The following is a 20983-nucleotide window of genomic DNA, read 5'->3' as shown; positions in this document are numbered from 1 at the left end:
CCAGAATCGGGAAGCTGGGATGAGACAGAATACAAGAGGAGGGAGGGGCCAGATCATGCTCATTTCTTTTTTAGGTTGAGAATATTCCATTGTCTGGACGCATTTATCATTTATTTACTTACTGAAGGACATCTTGATTGCTTCCAACTTTTGTCATTTATGAATGCAGCTGCTATGAACTTCTAGGTGCAGGTTTTGTTATGGATAAATTTTCAGCTCATTTAGGTAAGTTCTAAGGAACACGATCCTTGAATTGGCATGGTAAGAACATTTATGGGAAGAATATGCCAAACTGTTTCCAAAAGTGGCTGTATCAGTTTGCATTCCCACCAGCAATCAGTGAGAGTTTCTGATTATTCGCCATCCTGCCAGCTTTTGGCACTCTGAGTATTTTGGATTTTGTCCTTTCTGATAGGTGTGTAGTATCTCATTGTTTTAATTTGCAGCTGCCTAATGACACTAGATTTGAACACCTTTTCATATGCTTATCTGCCATGAGTATATCTTCTTTGGTGAGGGGTCTGTTCAGTTCTGCCCATTTTTTAATTTCATTGTTGACTTTCGTATTGTTGAGTTTTACTTTGTACCTTTTGGACAATGGTTTTTTTTTTTTTTATCACATGTGTCATATAATTCTTAGGGAAATACTTCCTGGTTTGTGGCTTGTCTTCTTCTCTTGTCATTCACAGAGGAAAAGTTTTTAATTTTAATGATGTCTGGATTGTCAATTATTTTTTTCATGAATCATACCTTTGGTGTTACATCTTAAAAAGTCATCACCATCGGTGGTGTCACCTAGAAATTTTCCTCTATGTTAATTCTAGGCACTTTATGGTTTTGTATTTTATATTTGGGTCTGATCCATTTTGAGCTAATTCTTCTGAAGGATGTAAAGTCTGTGTCTAGATGATTATTATTATTATTATTATTATTGTCTTTTTACATGTGGATGTCCAGTTGTTCCCAGCACTGTTAGAAAGACTGTCCTTTCTCCAATGTATAGCATAGCCTTTGCTCCTTTGTCAAAGCTTAGTTGAACTATATTTGTGTGAGTCTGTTTCTGGGCTCTCTGTTGTATTTCATTTATCTATTTGTTCTTTAAGCAAATCCATATTGTTTTGATTATGGCTTTATAATAAGCCTTGAAATCAAGTAGTGTCAGTCTTCTGACTTTTTTCTTATTTTTTAGTACTGTTTTGGCAATTCTGTCTTTTCATTCTCCATATAAACTTATCATTTTGTTGATACCCACAAAAGAACTTGCTAGAATTTTGATTAAAGTTGTGTTAAACCAGGTTGGGAAGAACTAGCATCTTGACATTACCAAGTCTTCCTGTCCATTAATGTGGACTACCTCTCTCCACTTATTTAGTCTTTTTTGGTATATTTTTATCAGAGTTTTGTGGCTTTCCTCCTGTTGTACATATTTTGTTAGATTTATACCTAAGTATTTCTTTTTTGGAGGTGCTAATATAAATGGTATTGTGTTTTTAATTTCAGTTCCATTTGTTCATTGCTGGCACAGAGGAAAGTGAGTGAATTTTGTATATTAACCATGTATCCTGCAACTTTGCTATAATTGCTTCTAAGTTCCAGGAGGTTTTTTTGTTGATTCTTTAGCATTTCCCACATAGATAATCATATCATTTGTGAATAAAGACAGTTTTGTTTTTCCTTTCCAACCTATATGCCTTTTTACTTCCCTTTTTGTCTTATTATATTAGCTAGGAAATAGAGGACAATGCTGAAAAGGAGTGGTGACAGGAGACATTCTTGCCTTGGTCCTGATTGTAATGGGAAATTTTCTAGTTTCTCACTTTATATATGATGTTAGAGGTAGGGTTTTTTTTTTTTAAGATTTTTTTAAAATAATGTTGAGGACATTCCCTTGTATTCTTAGTTTACTGAGTATTTGTAATGAGTGGGTGTTGGAATTGTCAAATGCTTTTTACTTCATCTTTTGATGAGATCATACGATTTTTCTTTTTAGACTGGTAATGTGATGGATTTCATTAACTGATTTTAGAATGTTGAACCAGCTTTGCATACCTATGGTAAATTCCCCTTGGTTGAGGAGTACAATTGTTTTTAGACATTTGTGGCTTTTATTTGTTAATATATTGCTTAGAACTTTTATACTTATAAGAGATATTGGTCTGTTATTTTCTTGTGAAGTCTTTGGTTTTGGTATTAGTGTGATGCTGGCCTCATAAAAAAAGTGAGGAAATATTTCTTCTACTCATGTCTTCTGAAAGAGATTGCAGAGACTTGGTGTAATTTAAATGTTTGGTAACATTTAATAATTATTATTTTTTTCAAATGTGTGTAGATATGTTTTTATTATTACAGTAAGATCATTGCTCAGTTTTAGCACCTAGCTTCTCGTATGCTGAATATATGTTTATTGCGTATTGTCTGCCTCCTCCCACTAGAATAAGAGCAGAAATTCTTGACTATTTTGTTTATTTGATATGTTTTATATATGCCTAAAACAGTGGTTCTCAGTGTGTGCTTTGCAGTTTTCTTGGGGGTTTTGCAAAATCCTTTTGGAGAATATAGAAGGTCAAAGCTATTCTTGTGGTAATACTAAGACTAAGACTTAATTTGCTTTTTTTTTCTGCCCCACTGTGCTGTTGCTCACACTGGTCGGGGAAAATCAGTCATGTGTAAAACTGCTGATGTTTTTAGTGTGAATGGAGCAGTGGCAAACCAAATTCTACTAGGAGCTACTACATACTTCCTGGTCCTCCCTCATGAGGGAGTGACAAGGGGGATGCCAATTTCACTTAAAGCTGTAAAAAAATATGAGTTTTATTAAGTCCTGACTCTTGAGCATGTGCCTTTTTAATATTCTGTGTGATGAAATGGGAAGTATACCTAGTACTTCTGCTGCATACTCAAAAATATGGTTGTCTCCAGGGACTAGAATTTGTGATTGAGTTGCTATGGAACATTATATTTACTTGAAATAACAACTGTGAGATAAACTATGTTTCAGTTTCAGGGCACTCAGGCATTTGGCAGATACTTTTTTACAAAAAAAGAATGAAGTAAGCTTTTCACCTCAAGGAAAACAACTAATAGTACTTGTTGATGATGATAAATTCAAGTTTGCAAGTAAACTTCGAGTTTTGGAAAATTTATATCTATGAGCTGGATACTTTCCTAATACCTACAGATTTTTCTATTGAGTTGGATACTGATATTAACTATTGTGATGGTGGGTTTTCTTTGATATAAAATAACAAAATGTGTTAATATCTTGAAGATATATTTAACTCCCAGTGAATCATTGCTAAAAAAAAAAAAAAAAAGTACAGCATCAAGCATATGTAATCGATCCCTTCAAACTGCAGATAGATTAGTTGGTTTTAATGCAACAGAGTGTGGAGAGTTCACTGATATCGTTGGTTTCAGATTAAAAATCATGACTACCCTTTAAGAAATGACCACTTAATGAAGTTTGGTGTTGTATTAAAGAAGAATATCCACAACTATCTGAAAATGTTATAGCAATGAACATGTCTGTGTGACTTTTAAGAGTGATCTACTGTGCGTGCCTGACAGGAAGAGTGGGGAGGACAAAAATGAGTTGAAGGAGATAAATTAGTACATCAGAATTATAAAGTAAACTGGTACATTCTGAGAATGAAATTCATCGTGGAGTTTGTCTTACCCTTTCAACAAGCAGTGGCCCAGATGGGCAGACATGGAGGAAGGGAATTGCTGTTTTCTCTCTCTTTTATCCTCATGAGTTTTCTTCCTTCTTTTACTCTCTTGGTAGCACATTTGTGACATTTTTAGCTTTCTTAAGCTTTAATTAATATATGGCATTTACCCCCGTTTTACCAAATACATGGTAGGAAAAAAAACAAAATGGAAGAAACTGAAGAGGAGATGAAGAATTCTGTTCTTGGTGTAGGGAAAGAGAAGCCCCTGACTGCAGTGAATCTAGGAATGTGTTGTGTAATCATTGTTAGCTGAATGCTGGCAAACTGAGTTCATGCTGACACACCTGCAAGCTGGAAGGCACAAGAAAGGGTAACTGTGAGCCTCACCTCTTCCAAATGCAATGTAGTCTGTCTTAGGTCACTGGTCTCTGGTCTCTGCATCTCCCTAGCCTTCAGACATATTATGCCCCGTTTATGCAGCCCATATTTGAGGTTCATGGTCCAAACGGTATCCTCTGGTATGATGATCAGGAACACCAAGTGGCAGATCCAGAGGTTATTGTGAATAGAGGGAGCTGACATAGGGTTTGAAAATAAAGAAGAAATAACTGAACCCATTTTTGCTATTGAGACTCACTTATTTCTTCGCGGTCTGTTTCTTTAGTCTTTGGAAGAATAAACTCACAGGAGTGTTCATCAGATGTGGTCTCTATACCAATTGCATCAGAATCATCTGGGGAACTTACCAACGTGCAGATTTCTGGGTCCTCAACTAGTCTGCTGAGTCAGACCTTCTGGGGATAGGGCAATCTGCAATTAGAAAGAAACTCTCCAAATTTCATGCACAATAAAAAGCTTGAGAACCACTGGCATTACAAGCTTTTTCCAGTACTTACTTTCAATGTATTCATATCAAAGTGAAGATGACCTAATTCTGATGAAACTCTGGACCAATAAGAATTAATGAATGCAGAGATAAAACAGTGTATGAAATCTCTCATGTATTTTTTGTATTTAGGTATTAATGACTAATTGGAGAAAAATGCTCCAATTACAAAGACTGAAAGGACTTTGTAGATGCTGGTTTTTACAAGAGGATTCTGAAAACATGTTATTTTTCTTTATCTTAGGGAAAGAAGACTTACATGTTTTGTTAAGAATGTCAGTTTTAGTGATTTTGTGCTCTAGGCAAACTATCTGAAATCTGACTGAACGATGTGTATAAAATGAAGCTCTTAGAAAGATAAATGCCTCATCAGAAATGTTAACAATTTCCAGGTTTTCTTTCATATACAGTTAAACAAAAAGTTCCATGTTGTCACAGAGGCTAAGAAGATAAAAAGTCAGGTGAAGATACAGTTTTCTTTCTTAGTTTGTATGTGCCTTTCTAACTCATATTTTGATCCATTCGTACTGTCTCCTTACTTTAATTCATGGGCTTCAGAATGTGATTGAGTTTAGCTCCTAAGAAAAGGTTTATAAATGTAGAGGTGAGCTTTCGGTTTTGCTTGTATGAGAGGTTACCTGTTTACTGTGTGGTCAACACGAAATGTAAACTAGGCGACTACACCACCATGTTATTTTAAGACTAAGTGGAAAGAACTGATGGAGCCTTTTTGATATGAGTGTACAAAACCAAATCTAAAATTAAAAATGAGACTGATAGTGATTCAAATGGGCAAAGTCAGAAATTTGAAATCTCTTTTCATGAGTAATTTTACTTAACTCTAGATAATAGTTCAAAAATCATATCACAAGTTTCCAATTAAAAAAACAAGGACAAGATATCCATTACTTTCTTATTAAGTTTATTTAATTCAGCCGAATTATTTCATTCTGTTGAGGCTGTTAGTATTGATGTGGCTTCGTAATTATAGACTGAAACATGAACTAATTGAATCAGGAATAGAGATGAGTTTGAAGCTAATGCTAGGAATGAGGTCCTATGGCTCATTTTTTAATAGTTTTGCTTTTCTTTTTACTAATGTTACAGTATGCTCACAGCCAAATATTCTGTGCATAAGGAGGTATACAAAGGTCACTTTAACCACTGTTGCATTTTGATATGTGCTACATATTTTTTCTTAGTATGAATGCACACTGCCATTACACAAGTATATTTATGCCTATATGCTTGTGTGTGTAATATGTATTTGTGTGTACATATAAGTGTGTACCTATCAAGAAAGCTGTTTGATAAATTTGTTCATGAAACAATATTTTATAGACATCTATTTACACATATTTCTATGAAATTTTTGTCACATTCCACTTATGATTATAGTTCTGCATAGTATTTTGTAATTTGCATGTACCATTATATAAATGATTCCCTTTTGAATGGGCATTTATGTTGTTTCCAATGTTTTCACTTTTGTAATTAATATTTCATCTTATCTGAAAAGTTTTCTTGAGATAAATTCATGGAGGTAAGAATTTCTGGGTTAAAGGGTATGCCCATTTAAAATTTTGAGATATATGGTCAAGTTATTCCCAGATATGTTGTGCCATTTTATACCCCCCCCTTTTTTTAGAGAGGGAAGGGGGAGGGGCGGAGACAGAGGGAGAAAGAGAATCTTAAGTAGGCTTCACACTCAGCCCAGAGCCTGATGTGTGGCTCTGTCTCACAACTCAGAGATCAGGACCTGAGCTGAAATCAAGAGTTGGATGCTTAACCAACTGAGCCACTGAGGCGCCCCTGTGCCATTTCATATTCTTACTCCAGTGTGCTTGAGGGTGATTTGGAACATTATGAGCAATACTGGGTTTTCTTAATCTCTTAAGTCTTTGTAAATATAGCATGTCAAAAATGGGATTCTTACTTTAATCTTCATTTGTTTGATATAGTATCCAGAGGTTCCTTGGAGACTCTGTGTGCCCTGGGGATTGATGGGCTATGTACTCATACCCCAACTTGGCTGGTAGTACTTGAAGTTCTTAAGACAGACAGGGAAACAATGATTTCACCTGGTTACAAGGTGGCTAATGAGCAATGTCTTGAGGACACAAGTGACTGCATGGAAAGTCACTTCTCCTTTTGCTTCCGAACTTTCTCTTTTAAGGCCCAATATAAAAAGCTCTTTCTACTCTTTTCTTCGTTTGCAAAAATAATAGCTTACTTGGTCATGGGTCCAAGTTTAATTAATGACTTATTAAGGAGAGTCCAGATCTTTGAAATACTAAGGAACTTTTCTGCCTACCATAGGGCTTTGGAGAGCCCTGACCTGATCCCAGAAATGCAAAATCTGGCTTTCTAAAACTTGGCAGGGGGTAGTTAGGAAGGGAAGGGAAATTGTTTCATTCCTTCTTGAAGAGTCACTTTCTTTCTCTCTTTCTCTTTCATTCTCTTTCGATCTTTGACTCCCTATTTCTTCCCTCAGTCTTTCTCAGTCTATCTTAGTTCCAAAGGATCACCTTGGAATTTCTGACCCCTCCCCTTTTTTAAAAATCAGAAATCCCATTTTTCATTAGATCTTGGTGTTTTGTGCTTCACAAGACTTAGAAGTTTAGGAAACATTTGACTCCTGTTTACCACAGAACAATGAGATCGTGATGGATAAATTTAGTTCATGTATATACATGGTCACTTTTGGGCTTGCCCCCAAATTCTGAAGGATATAATTCCCAGGGAAAAACCACTGTGAACCAGGGTTTCACTTTTTACAACAAAACTATTATTCTCAGTAGTTATTGGGTTTTTAAACTCTGGCTTCCTACAAAAATTTCAGTTCTAATCAATACCCTGTTATTTTACTAACCTAATGTTGCCTTCACAAAATCTTTTTTTATTTGTTTGTTTCATGCAGGCATTCTTACAAGAATGAACCAGTGTGCAGCATCAAAAATTGATAAAAATGTAACAAAAGAAACAGTAAAGGTGAGGAGGCATAGTCAGCCCTTAACCCAAGTACACATTCCCTTTTAGTTAAAATTTCTTCTGTGGGATGTTACTCTAGGCTTTTCAGCTTCTCCTCAGTTCCACTATAAGTTCTGCACCAGTTACTTGTGTGGGCAACCCTGAGATAAAGGGAAAGAGGGTTTGGGAAAAGAAACAGAGACTGATAAGGATGGTGAGAAGACATGGAACAACTTTCTGCCAAGGCCTTAGGACAGTTTGAAAAGACTCCTGACCAAGAACCTCAGTGTCTGTGAGCAGGGGGGAATAGAGCCCTAAGTGGAAGAATTGCCAGATGTGGCTTAGGAAGGCAAGGGTAAATGATTTGAGTGGTTCCGTGGTGCGGATAATGTCTGCATAATGTCTTCAACTCAGAAACACATGTATAAGCCCTTCCTTTTAGGCTGCAGGAAAGGAAAATGATGAAGGGTTTTGTAAAGGGGGGAGGAGGTAAATGAAAATTAATTGCACTACATTACTATTCATTTAAGCTGCCTAAATTATTACTGATGTTTATTTTTGGTGCTGATTTGCTGTTTTATTTTACAAAAAATAAAAAATTCCCAAGGATTTTTATAGGCTCTTCTGACTATTTTTTCATAAATTAAAAATGAACTTTCAAATTCTCTTACCATGGGAGCATTTTAGTTTGTGTGCTTTAGGTCTCAAGCAAAAGACACTTATTATTCAAATGACTTGGAGACACTTCAGCTCTCAATTGGGGACTCCAGACAGAAGAGAAGGTTCAGGACCTGTGACTCAGGGAGGTCGATAAGATTGCCAGGTTCTGTCTAGCTCTTCACTTTGCCATTCAGGTTATCCACTTTGCCCCAGGAATGGCTCCTCTCATCCCTGCAAAATGACGTTGTAGCTGTCCAAGCTATCACTTCCAGACACAGCACCTTCCCAGAGGGGAAGCTGTCCATTCCAGGATGCCGTTCCAGAACCAAAGAAGCCTTTGCTCTGAAAAGCCTACCAGCAAATCTGCCTGCACTATGTTACCTGCTGCCCATTCTCACTAATGGGTTTGGGACTGTCATGCTTGGATTTAGTCACTCGGGCTTTTCCTGAGAGCCAGGAATGGGTTCCTGGTTCCCAGAGCTGTGTAGGAGTAGAAAGGATGTCCATACAAAATTGGTCCTCTGCTCTCTGGGTGGGTGGAAAGGATAAGCATGCCCTGAAATTTTCAGCTTGGAAAGAGAATACATCCTCTCATGGACTTTTTTTTTTTTTACCTGCATCATTATTGCACTTATATTTATTTGTAGATGCTGTTCTCAAACATTGAAGATATCCTTGCTGTACATAGGGAATTTTCAAAAGTCGTGGAAGAATGCCTGCATCCAGAACCTAACGCTCAACAAGAAGTGGGAACCTGCTTTCTTCACTTTGTAAGATCAATTTCTGTTTATTTTGGAAGCTCTGCCCCACCCCACCCCCCAGATTTTAAGGTTTAGCTTTTGGCACAGTAGCATGTGAGAACTCAGTGTAGAAGTAAAATGTGACACGGAAAGTTTGGGGTCTTTTAAGGCCAATGAAATCTTCCACTGAGAGCCAGAAAGGGGGGATGAGGGCCTCACATCATCCATTTTATTCAGTGAAGAACAAACAGCCTTTTCTTTTTCCCAGCAAGTTAGTTCTTTGCATCCTCTGTAGCTTTGAGTCCTAATGAATATTCAGGCTGTTCATAATGAATGGATTTTTATGTTTCTCCCAAAGACAGAGCATTTCCCTTTTGAGGCAGAAAATCCTTACTCTTATAATGGCGTGATGAGCCTTTTGTGAGTCAGAATGTTTTTCCTTGTTAATCGGCTGGTGACAAGCCTGCGGGTGAACAAGGGGTGTCACTCTAGGTACACAGACACCAGAGTCTTGGTGTTTCTCAAGGGTAGTTTTCTCAGAAGGTCATACTGAGTGGTGGAGAAGTATAACCAGTCAGTCCTCAGTTGTTTCAAATTACACATCACGCTCATGTAATCATTTCTGTCTCTTTGGACAGGATAGTTGAAATTATTTGTGCAATTGATTTATAAAATAAGAAGTCACCTATAAAATGAAAATTATTTTTAGAACTGAAGGGCATTCATAGCAAAAAAAAAAAAAAAGAAAAATAGTGCTGCTATTTATAGCATTCCACAGACGCTAATTTTCCGAACACCTACCTGAATTCCTTTCTATACCAAAGTGCTATATAATTGATGTTTTATTTTAAAATGCATAAGAGTATTTTGTCACAGAAGTCAATGTTTGTTTATTTTTATTTCTATTTAGCCTTTAGAAAGGTAATGGTATGTAGTCTCTAAGGCTGTAATTCTGTATGTAGTGGGCAGAGCTGCATATGTCCTTTTTATAATCAGGAAATATTTCATAAAGGTAATTAATATTAAATGGAGAGAGGCTCCTTGGCATAGGAAGATCAAGCCGTACTTTCCTTGGGTATGACTAGAAACCATGCATGTTTGTGTCCACTTAATCCAGATTTTTCCTCTTCATGAAGGAATTCCCATCTTCTGCCAGATCAGCATTTGCTGCCTTAGTCCAGGGCCTCACATGGGAATCTTGCACTCTGACATCCATTTCCTCAGTAACACACTATGAATCTGTCATCCGTGAATTTAGCTAAACGATTTCTGAAGCATATTTCATTCTGGGTCATACCATCTCTTGAAATAAGTAACTCAATATATATATATATATATATATATATATATATATATATATTTTTTTTTTTACTTTATCAAGTGATCAATGATTTTTTTAATACTTTTTATATTTTCAGCGTAACAGTATTCATTATTTTTGCAGCATACCCAGTGCTCCATGCAACCCGTGCCCTCTCCAACACCCACCACCTGGATCCCCCCGACCTCCCACCCCCCCACCCCTTCAAAACCCTCAGATTGTTTTTCAGAGTCCATAGTCTCTCATGGTTCACCTCCCCTTCAAATTTCCCTCAACTCCCTTCTCCTCTCCATCTCCCCTTGTCCTCCATGCTATTTGTTATGCTCCACAAATAAGTGAAACCATATGATAATTGACTTTCTCTGCTTGACTTATTTCACTCAGCATCATCTCTTCCAGTCCTGTCCATCTTGCTACAAAAGTTGGGAATTCCTCCTTTCTGACGGAGGCATAATACTCCATAGTGTATATGGACATCTTTCTTATCCATTCGTCCATTGAAGGGCATCTTGGTTCTTTCCACAGTTTGGCGACCGTGGCCATTGCTGCTCTAAACACTGGGGTACAGATGGCCCTTCTTTTCACTACATCTGTATCTTTGGGGTAAATACCCAATAATGCAATGGCAGGGTCATAGGGAAGCTCTATTTATAATTTCTTGAGGAATCTCCACACTGTTCTCCAAAGTGACTGCACCAACTTGCATTCCCACCAACAGTGTCAGAGGGTTCCCCTTTCTCCACATCCTCTCCAACACATGTTGCTTCCTGTCTTTCTACTTTTGGCCATTCTAACTGGTGTAAGGTGGTATCTCAATGTGGTTTTAATATGAATCTCCATGATGGCTAGTGATGATGAACATTTTTTCATGTGTCTGATAGCCATTTGTATGTCTTGATTGGAGAAGTGTCTGTTCATATCTTCTGCCCATTTTTTTTGATATGATTGTCTGTTTTGTGTGTGTTGAGTTTCAGGAGTTCTTTATAGATCCTGGATATCAACCTTTTGTCTGTACTGTCATTTGCAAATATCTTCTCCCATTCCGTGGGTTGCCTCTTTGTTTTTTTTGACTGTTTCCCTTTGCTGTGCAGAAGCCTTTGATTTTGATGAAGTCCCAAAAGTTCATCTTCGCTTTTGTTTCCTTTGCATTTGGAGACATATCTTGAAAGAAGTTGCTGTGGCTGATATCGAACAGGTTACTGCCGGTGTTCTCCTCTACGATTCTGATGGATTCCTGTCTCACATTGAGATCTTTTATCCATTTTGAGTTTATCATCATGTACAGTGTAAGAGAATGGTCGAGTTTCGTTCTTCTGCATATAGCTGTCCAGTTTTCCCAGCACCATTTATTGAAGAGACTGTCTTTTTTCCACTGTATTTAATTTTAGACCAATATCACTGATGAATATGGATGCTAAGATTCTCAAAAAGATCCTAGCAAACAGGATCGAATAGCACATTAAATGACCAGGTGGGATTCATCCCTGGGTTACAAGGATGGTTCAACATTCGCAAATCAATCAATGTGATAGAACAAATCAATAAGAGAAGAGAGAAGAACCACGTGGTCCTTTCAATTGATGTAGAAAAAGCATTGGACAAAATCTAGCATCTGTTCCTGATTAAAACACTTCGAAGTATAGGGATAGAGGGAACATTCCTGAACTTCATCAAATCTATCTATGAAAGACCCACAGCAAATATCATCCTCAATGGGAAAACGCTTGCAGCCTTCCCATTGAGATCAGGAACACGACAAGGATGCCCACTCTCACCACTCTTGTTCAACATAGTATTAGAAGTCCTAGCAACAGCAATCAGACAACAAGGAGAAATAAAAGGTATCTAAATAGGCAGTGAAGAAGTCAAACTCTCTCTCTTCGCAGATGACATGATTCTTTATATGGAAAACCCAAAAGACTCCACCCCCAAACTACTAGAACTCATACAGCAATTCCGTAACGTGGCAGGATACAAAGTCAATGTACAGAAATCAGTGGCTTTCTTATACACTAACAATGAAAATACAGAAACTGGGGCATCACGTTACCTGATTTCAAGCTTTACTACAAAGTCATGATCACCAAGACAGTATGGTACTGGCATAAAAAAAACAGAAGTGGCGGGGGGGGGGGGGGGGGTTGGGGGGTACCAGGTGGTGGGTATTATAGAGGGCATGGGTGGCATGGAGCACTGGGTGTGGTGAAAAAATAATGAATACTGTTTTTCTGAAAATAAATAAATTGAAAAATTAAAAAAAAAAAAAAAAAGACACATAGACCATTGGATCAGAGTAGAGAGCCCAGATATGGACCCTTAGCTCTATGGTCAATTCATCTTCCACAGAACAGGAAAAAATATACAGTGGAAAAAAGACAGACTCAATATATTTTTTGCTGGCTATATAAAATAGTATGCATTGTTGCTTTCCAAATGTATGTCATAGAAATTCAAGAGGGTACTTCGGTTCTAATATTTGATCAATACATTTTCTGTGTCTTCCTGGTATTGGAGCTGCTTTGGTAGATACTAATCCAAGCCACTGAGAGAAAATCTAATGACGGAAGGATGCTCAGAGGCCATGATGGTGAAATTACTCCCTTTTTGAAAGTACCCCTTCTGTAGCAAATACGAAGGTTATTTATTTTGTTCCGACTTGATCACTTTTAGTGAGAACTATAAACACTAGAAGACCTTTATGTTAATCCTGAATCTGCCTACCACTGCCCATTGTGGATTGCCCTTGCAATTTCCACCCAGTGGTCTTGGATTTTGTTTTGGAGCTACACGCTGTTGTAAGTCCTATTACAGTATGACAGCTGTCTGAAAGTAGCTACCATTTCCTTACTTTATTATACTAACAAATCATTCTACTTGAAATTACCTCTCATACTTTTTCACAGAGAGTCTCATATTAGAGTCTTCAAAGTCCATCATTATCTTAGTCACTTGTTGCTGACTATTCTCATTTGTTCGTGTCCCTCCTAAACTCTGCTGTCCAGATTGGTGCATGTGAACTGCAGGGTACTAGGTCTCTCTATTCTTGCATGATCAGGCACATGCTTTTCCCTGTTCCTAAAATGCTTTCTTCCCTCACCCTGCCTGGGAATGATGGATTCATCTCTCTGAAACTTGCTCAGATACTACTTTTTTTTTTTTTTTTTTTTTTTTTTTAAAAGCTGTATCTGAACCCTCTCAGGAAAGCTAAGCACTCTCCTCTCTGTAATTTGCTACCATTTGGCTCATTTACTTAGTATTGCATACATCATATTAGACTCTAGTTAATATGACCTTTTTCCCTAGATTATTATTCTTGAATCAGAGAAAATTGATAAATAAAGTGTGCTTAGATACATACATAGAATAGAGCTCCCAAAATATTGTAAACACTTTGGACACATAAAGTATGTTCACAAACATCATACAGGTTAATCTTTCCAAGTAACTACTGCCATGACTCTCTCTAACTTATCCTTATTCAAATTCACAGAAAGACAAGTTTCGTATATATGATGAATATTGTAGTAACCATGAGAAGGCAGAGAAAATTGGTTCTCGAACTTAACAAAATAAGAACAATCTGCACATTTCTTTTGGTAAGTATATATATGAGTGTTACCATACGCTGTGATTTGTTGATAGGCTCTCTAAGGAACCAAGGACTAGCATCAGTGTGGTGTAAAAAAGTACTCATGGGACAATGCTTTAAATGTGTCTAACCTAGGAGACTAGAGTCCCAAAGGACTCTAATCATAAGAAGAGAGAGAGTAGGCAGGAGCTCATGGATGGGCAAACACTGATAATGCCCTCTCCTGGCTGACTATGAATTGCTTGTGAGAACCACAGATTCTTAGTGAGAGAAGACATTTATGCTCATCATCGCTTTTATATCCCTCAGCTCCCTAGGGTTTCATTTGCTTTTCTAAGAGAGCTGTAAGTGGGGCAGTCACAGGAAGGAAGCAGATCCTGGATATGGTAGAAAAGAAATTTAAAGATTGACCTTTCTTCTGCATAAATTCTTTACTCACTTTCCACAGAAAGAAGAAGAATCTATGTTTCATTTCTTCAGGATAGCACAAAGAAATGCATATTTTGGTAGTAATTTGGGCAATTTAATTGCCAGTGAGGACCACATTGTAAGTGTACAATTCAATAATATCTAGCCAGTTGTGGAGTGGAGGAATAATCCCCAATATCCAGTTATAGATATTTCTAGCACATCCCTCATGCCTGCTCATGGCCCATCTCTACAACCCCTGTAAACTTTAGGCAATCATTGATTTATTTTCAATCTCCGTAGTTTGCCTTTTCTGGATAGTTCTTACAAATGGAATCCTTCAATGTAATATTTTACACCTGGTTTCTTTTACTGAGTAAAATGTTTTGAGGTTCATCCCCATTGTGACATGTATCCATATGCCATTCATTTTTATTGCTGGATAGTATTCGTTGTACGGCTATACCATATTTTATTTATCCATTTGCCGGTATATGGGCTTTGGTCAGCAAGCAGGTATGATTAATGATGGGCCTTGAAGATCTTTTTGGAGAGAGGTATTAGTATAGAAAAAAGTCAGGAAATGTCCAGTTTGAACTGTTTTATAAACGATGCTGAGATGAACATTCATGTACAAGTCTTTGTGTGGATATTTTCATTTTCTTGGATGGATGCTAAGAGTGGAATTGCTAGGTCATAGTAAGTGTATATTTAAGAAACTGCCAAAATGACTGTGCCATATACACCAGCAATGTACGTTTGCAGTTTCTTTATATCTTTGCAAACACATGGTATTACCAGTTGCAATTACAGCTGGTTTAGTGGGTGTAGTTTATCTCAAGATGATTTTTATTTGCATTTCTCTCATGACCATTGATATCAGGCATGCTTTCAATGATCTCATTAGACATTCATATATCCTATTGGTAAAATGTTTATTCAGAACTTTTGCTCCATTTTTAAATTGAGATGTTTATCTTATATTGAGCTACAAGTGTTCTTTATTTTGGAATACACCTTCTGTATCTGACATATAATTTGTGAATATTTCCACTCAGTGTGGTTTGTTTAAAAATGTTGTCTTTTGGAAATCAAAATTCTTACATTTTGTTGAAGTAGGATTTATTAAATTTTTTTCCTATGAACATATTTTCATTTTATTTAAGAAGTCCGTATTCAGGTTTTATACTTACTTGTTAAGTTTTTTCCCAAGTATTTCGCTCTTTTTGATGCTGTTGTGATTGGAATGATCTTAATATCATTTTTTGGACTGTTTATTGCTACCATATAAACATTTGACTTTTATTTATTTTTGTTTATTGTATATTTTTGTATCATGTGCTTTAAATTCATGTATTAGTTCTAATAGTTTTTTGGTAGGTTCTTAGGACACTTTACATATAGAATGAAGTCATCTGAGGGTAAAGGCAGTTATATTACTTCCTTTACAATATAGTTGTCTTTTTTTTCTCCCTGGGTTTTACACTGGTTAGAACCAGTTTACTATTGAATAGAAGTGATAAGAACAGACATGCCTGCCTTGTTTCTGATCTTGGGGGAAATCAATCAGTTTTTCATCATGAAGTGTGATGTTAACTGTTGTCACAGATGTCCTCTTACAGTTGAAGAAATTCCACTATATTCATAGTTTGTCAAGAGTTTTTATTGGAACCTTTTTGCTTTTTCCAACATAGGTGTTTAAAGCTATGAATTTTGCCCTACACACTGCATTAGTTTTATTCCCTAAAATTTTTCATATGTTTTGTTATTGAAAAGGTCTAGTTTCCTTTGTAATATCTATAGTCTCTTCTTTATTTAGAGTTTGTCTTGCAAGGCAGTTCTGCATGGGACTGTGTCCCTGCACATTTTCTGAGTGGAGGGACTGACTGCTTTTGTTCTGGCTGATCTTTAAAGGATGTTTATATCACAATATAAGGGATGTTTATATCAGAAAGTAGAGATATTCTCTTCCTCCTAAGCGATGGGCAGTCATGCCTGCTGACCTCATGAAAGATGCATGGTTCTTAGCCTTAGGTCTCCTTTCTGGTGTCCCATGTGCATGGGCCACCTGGTCTTCCCCCTGTGTTGCAATTTGGGAACTGAGCCTTGGCAAACTGGCCCCCAAATAATGATACTCTGGCTACTGCTATTGCTCTAAGGGGAAAAAAGTCCTGTAGCTCTGGCTTAGGAGTTTCACGTGTTCTTCCAGCATCCAGAAATCTCTGGCCTATTGACTTTTGAGCTTGTCGTTAGGGTAAAATCTTAGAATCATCAGTTTTAACATTCTGTTATTTTATTTCCCAATGTTGGAATTTTTCAAATTTCTTCCTGTAGTTGACTTTTTAAATTTAATTCCATTTTGGTCAGAGAACATAATTAAATCATTTAAATCTTTTTAAATTCATTAAGACATTTTTATGGCTTAGCATGTGATCTGTCCTGGAGTTTTTTGTTTTTTCCCCCTCTCTGTATGCTACATGTGTGCTTAAAAACTATGCATATTCTGCAGCTGTTGAGTGGAATATTCTATAAATGTTAGGTCAGTTTTGTTCATAGTGTTGTTCTTCTCTTCTTTGTCTTTTCCTCTAGGTGTTCTGTCAGTTATTGAGGGTAGGATATTGAAATCTATAGGTCTAATTGTTAAATTGTCTGTCTTGCCTTTCAATTATGTCAGTTTTGTTTTATATGTATTGGGGCTCTGTTGTTAAATATATACTCATTGAAAGTGCTTGTATTTGTATTTCTATTGATCATAAAATGTTTTTCTTTGTCCCTAGGCATATTTATTTTCTTTTTTATTTATTTATTTGTTTGTTTTTTTAAAGATTTTGTTTATTTATTTGACAGATGGAGATCACAAGTAGGCAGAGAGGCAGGCAGAGAGAGAGGGAAGCAGGCTCCGTGCTGAGCAGAGAGCCCGATGTGGGGCTTGATCCCAGGACCCTGAGATCATGACCTGAACTGAAGGCAGAGGCTTAACCCACTGAGCCACCCAGGTGCCCCGGGATATTTCTTTTCTTAAAGTCTGTTTTGGCTGATATATTATAGCCATGACACTTCTTGTACTGTTTGTTTGTCTTTTTCCAGTATTTTACTTACAAACTATTTAGATCTTTGAATCTAAAACATGTCCCTGGGAGACAGTATATAGTTAGATCCTACCTTTTTTTTAAAAAAAAAGTGTATTTTATTTAAATTCAATTAGCCAACTATAGTACATCATTATGGATCTTGCTTTTTTTTTTTTTAAGATTTTTATTTATTTTATTTGACAGGCAGAGATCACACAAGGGAGAGAGAGAGAGAGAGAGAGAGAGAGAGAGCAGGCTTCCTACTGAGCAGAGAACCCGATGCAGGACTCGATCCCAGGACCCTGAGATCATGACCTGAGCCGAAGGCAGCGGCTTAACCCACTGAGCCACCCAGGCGCCCTGGATCTTGCTTTTTTATCCAGCCTGATCATCTCTGACTTTTGATTGGAGTGTTCCATTCATTGATCTTTAACTGAATTATTGATATTGTATTGAAAGGTATCGTTTTACTGTTTTTTTGTGTATGTGTTTTTATTGTTGCCCCTCTGTTCCTCCTTTACCTTCCTTAGTGTACTGTTTTATCTCCTCTGTTGCTGTTTTTTGAACTATTTTTTTTAGTGTTTAGTTTTTTAGTGTTTTTTTTTTAGGTTTTTTTTTTTTTTTTTTTTTTTTTTTTTTACTGTCTAGTGTTTTTTAGTGTTTAGTGTGATTGCTCTAAGAACAATATTCATCTTAATTTATCAAGTCTATTTCCTGAAGTTGGTTTTTGTTTTTTGTTTGTGTTGTTTTGTTTTGTTGTTGTAACTTTCCTGGACTTGATTTAAGAACCTGTGACTCTTGTATGTACAGCTGCTATCTCTACTCATTTTTTTTTTTTGTTTTATAATTTAGCCTTTCTTTTTAGGGGGTGACTCCAGTAACTGCTTAACTTAGTTCTGTTGGTGGTTTGTCAGAGGTGACTAAACATCGTTAATCATCTTGTCTATGGATCTATGTGTTAGTTGGTGGGGGGTGGGGGAGACATTCAAAGGGTAGGCAGTTATCAAGTCAGATCTAGGTTTTTATTTCCATGGGGATACCCCTTCCCCTTTGGGTCTTTTCTACAGATGCACAGCCTGATATCTGCTCCAAAGAGGGCTGTAATCTCAGGCCAACAGAATTGTGGGCATTCTCCATTTTTCTTATAGAGTGTGCTAACTTTATTGACAATGCCCTCAGGAGTGAGATATTTACCCTCTGCAGTAAAGGGTCTACCTGAAAGCAGGTTTTCAGGGTCTATCACTATGTCAGGGCCCCTTTGATGGAGCCACTGCAGGACAGCCACTGTGGAAGCACCATTTTGATAGGGCTACTGTGCAGGGTGAGCTGAGGAGGATGGGGGCATGAGGAGGCAGAGGGAAGGTGGGAGAAGCTCTTGTGAGAATGTTATAGACTCCCACCTTTCTTAGCTGAAATTTCCACAGTTTTTCATGAATAAAAAGATCGGTTTTTTGTTTGTTTGTTTGTTTGTTTGTTTGACTGTAGTTGATTTCCAGAGCTCTGAAGTTGATATTTTTGACAGTTTGCTGAGGTTACAGTTGTTTTTTTTGTTGTTGTTGTTTTGGTTTGGTTTGGTTTGGTTTTTTTTGGAAGAGGATTTACTGATCCCTTTTCTCTGCCACAGCCAGAAGAGGTGTCTATGCCACTAAAATTTTAGGGCTTTTTAGGAGGTGTTAGAGCTTCATTGTCTTAGTGAATCCGGTCTTTTCTCAGCATAGTCAACTCTTTGATCCCCTTGGTCTAGTTTATTGACTGAATTGTGTCAAGCCATGCCAGTAAAGTCCGAAGAGTGCTGGTTTTTATATGGTCTTACAGCACAGTCTGGTAGGAAACCTGGCTTTTATAATTCCCGCTCTGGTACTAAGTGACCTCTAATTACTTGAATGACTTTAAGAAATTCAGTACATCGCTGGTGTCATTTTCCATCTCTGTAAAATGGGGGTTAATAACAGTCACCCTTGGGAAGACAGGTGAGAGTTTACAGATTTGGTGATGGATACTTGGATATGCCACCACCGTTTTCATCATCAGGGAGATCTCTGGGAGGTCATTTAGAAGATATTCTTTCTGGACGCATGGAGAGAGAGTTGGCTTTCATAAGCCAGTCTAAAGTGACAACCCACCTCTGCTGTTATGAAGACAGTCCATGATCTGTACAGGCCTATTAGACAAGGAAATAACAGTGTGTTAAGCAGTCATGAAATTCTTAGGGTACTTCAACCCAGGGATGGGGAAAGGGGTGGATGTGTTTATAAGGGGTGCTAACTTATGTAGGGATGCTGAAACATCACTGGAAATACAGTGAGATGTACATGGTTGTGTTTCATATGGTTCCTCTGGGGACAGCACCATGTGGGGTTGGAAAAAATATTTTGGTAAACTGATTGCAATGGGGGATGAAGCCCTCAAAGAGCATGCTTGAGTCAGAACATTTCTTTGCTTCCCTGTCTTCTAAAGTGTCTGGGTGAAGTTAAAGGCATGATGTTAGTTTTGCTGACATGAATACATTTGGCTAAAGCCAAGTTGCTCACGACAGTCAGGGGTGGGGACATATACTGCTACCCCCAGTCTTTTCTTTTTCATCCTTTCCTGTTTAGCTCTTGGTCTCGCTTCTCAATGTATGTCGGACAGTAGTCTCAACCCTTGTAAAATGCTGGTATAAAGGTTGTTAAATTATCAGTATGATATTTGAGGAGCCCTTTTCTCCATTTATTACATATTTATTGACTACTTTCTTTTTGCCAGCCACTCTGATAGGCATTGTAGGAAAAGGATTTGGCACAAGTTTCTAATCTTTTTCTTTTTTTTAATTTGATACTTAAACTATGAAATAAAGACAAGATGCTTCAGAGGATATAGGCTTTTTTTTTTTTTTTTTTTTTTAATCAGAGTTGATTCTCTCTTCTATTACATCTTATTCTGATTGCTGCTTTTGAGATTTCTCCATTCATCTTGCCTCTCTGGTGATCATACCTGACCTCCTTCTCAGAGACTGGCTGGCCATTGTCACTGGTAGTGTATTATAACTAAAAGTAATTTAGCAATCACTTGGTTAAAACACGACAGTTTTACAGGCAGGAAAACTAGCATTCTGAAATCAACCCAAAGTGGGAGCTCTCTGCCACTCACGGAGCTCCCAGGGGAGTGAGCCGGTCTGATGGTGGAAGCAAATGGGTCACACACAATAACTGAAAGCGAAAACTGTTTATTAGCGTGTGCCACACAATAGCTAATACAAGACAGACAACTCTAGCCACGTGGGCTAGGGAGAGGGCTCCATCCCCTTCTCAGGAGCACACCGTTTGGGTGCATCAACTGATAAGGTGACCAATCCCCTCCCTGGAGCACACCTTTTGGGTGCATCGACCGGGAGGATGATCTGAGCGAGAGTGTCCCAAGAGCCCTCTGACAAGCAGAGGGCCAGTGTTGCTTATATGCCAGTTCAGTCACTGCGTCAAAAGGCGCTTGCGGTTAATCTGCGGTCTGCTGTACGTGCGAGGCTGCTCGTCTGCTGCTGCTGATGTTGCTTGTAGCACGTACCCCATGTCCTGGTGGTCTATCTGTGGGCAGTTATAACATCCTCCATAACATCTCCTAGTTCATAACAGTTCCCGGAAGCCCTTTGTCTGCTGGGAAGTTCTGCAACAGTGGGGTTCATGCTCACAGG

The 20983-nt window shown here is 37.6% G+C and overlaps 1 protein-coding gene across 1 annotated transcript in view; it reads left to right on the top strand.

Moving 5' to 3' along the window:
- The first annotated feature begins 137 nt into the window (after positions 1-137).
- Positions 138-20983, top strand: part of LOC123392373 (phosphatidylinositol 3,4,5-trisphosphate-dependent Rac exchanger 2 protein-like) — a 43854-nt gene continuing 23008 nt past the window's right edge. Inside the window, 5 exon segments of the mRNA XM_045081209.1 lie at positions 138-225; positions 7478-7548; positions 8835-8957; positions 13739-13792; positions 13794-13844. Of these exon segments, the coding sequence (XP_044937144.1) occupies positions 201-225; positions 7478-7548; positions 8835-8957; positions 13739-13792; positions 13794-13844 (324 nt within the window). The 5' untranslated portion in view covers positions 138-200.

The sequence above is a fragment of the Mustela putorius genome, unplaced genomic scaffold (genome assembly GCF_011764305.1).
Source record: "Mustela putorius furo isolate JIRA1106 unplaced genomic scaffold, ASM1176430v1.1 tig00000521_pilon_pilon_pilon, whole genome shotgun sequence".
Lineage (NCBI taxonomy): Eukaryota > Metazoa > Chordata > Mammalia > Carnivora > Mustelidae > Mustela > Mustela putorius.
Note: the sequence above shows the minus strand (reverse complement) of the source record. Positions and strands in the feature narration are given on the sequence as shown.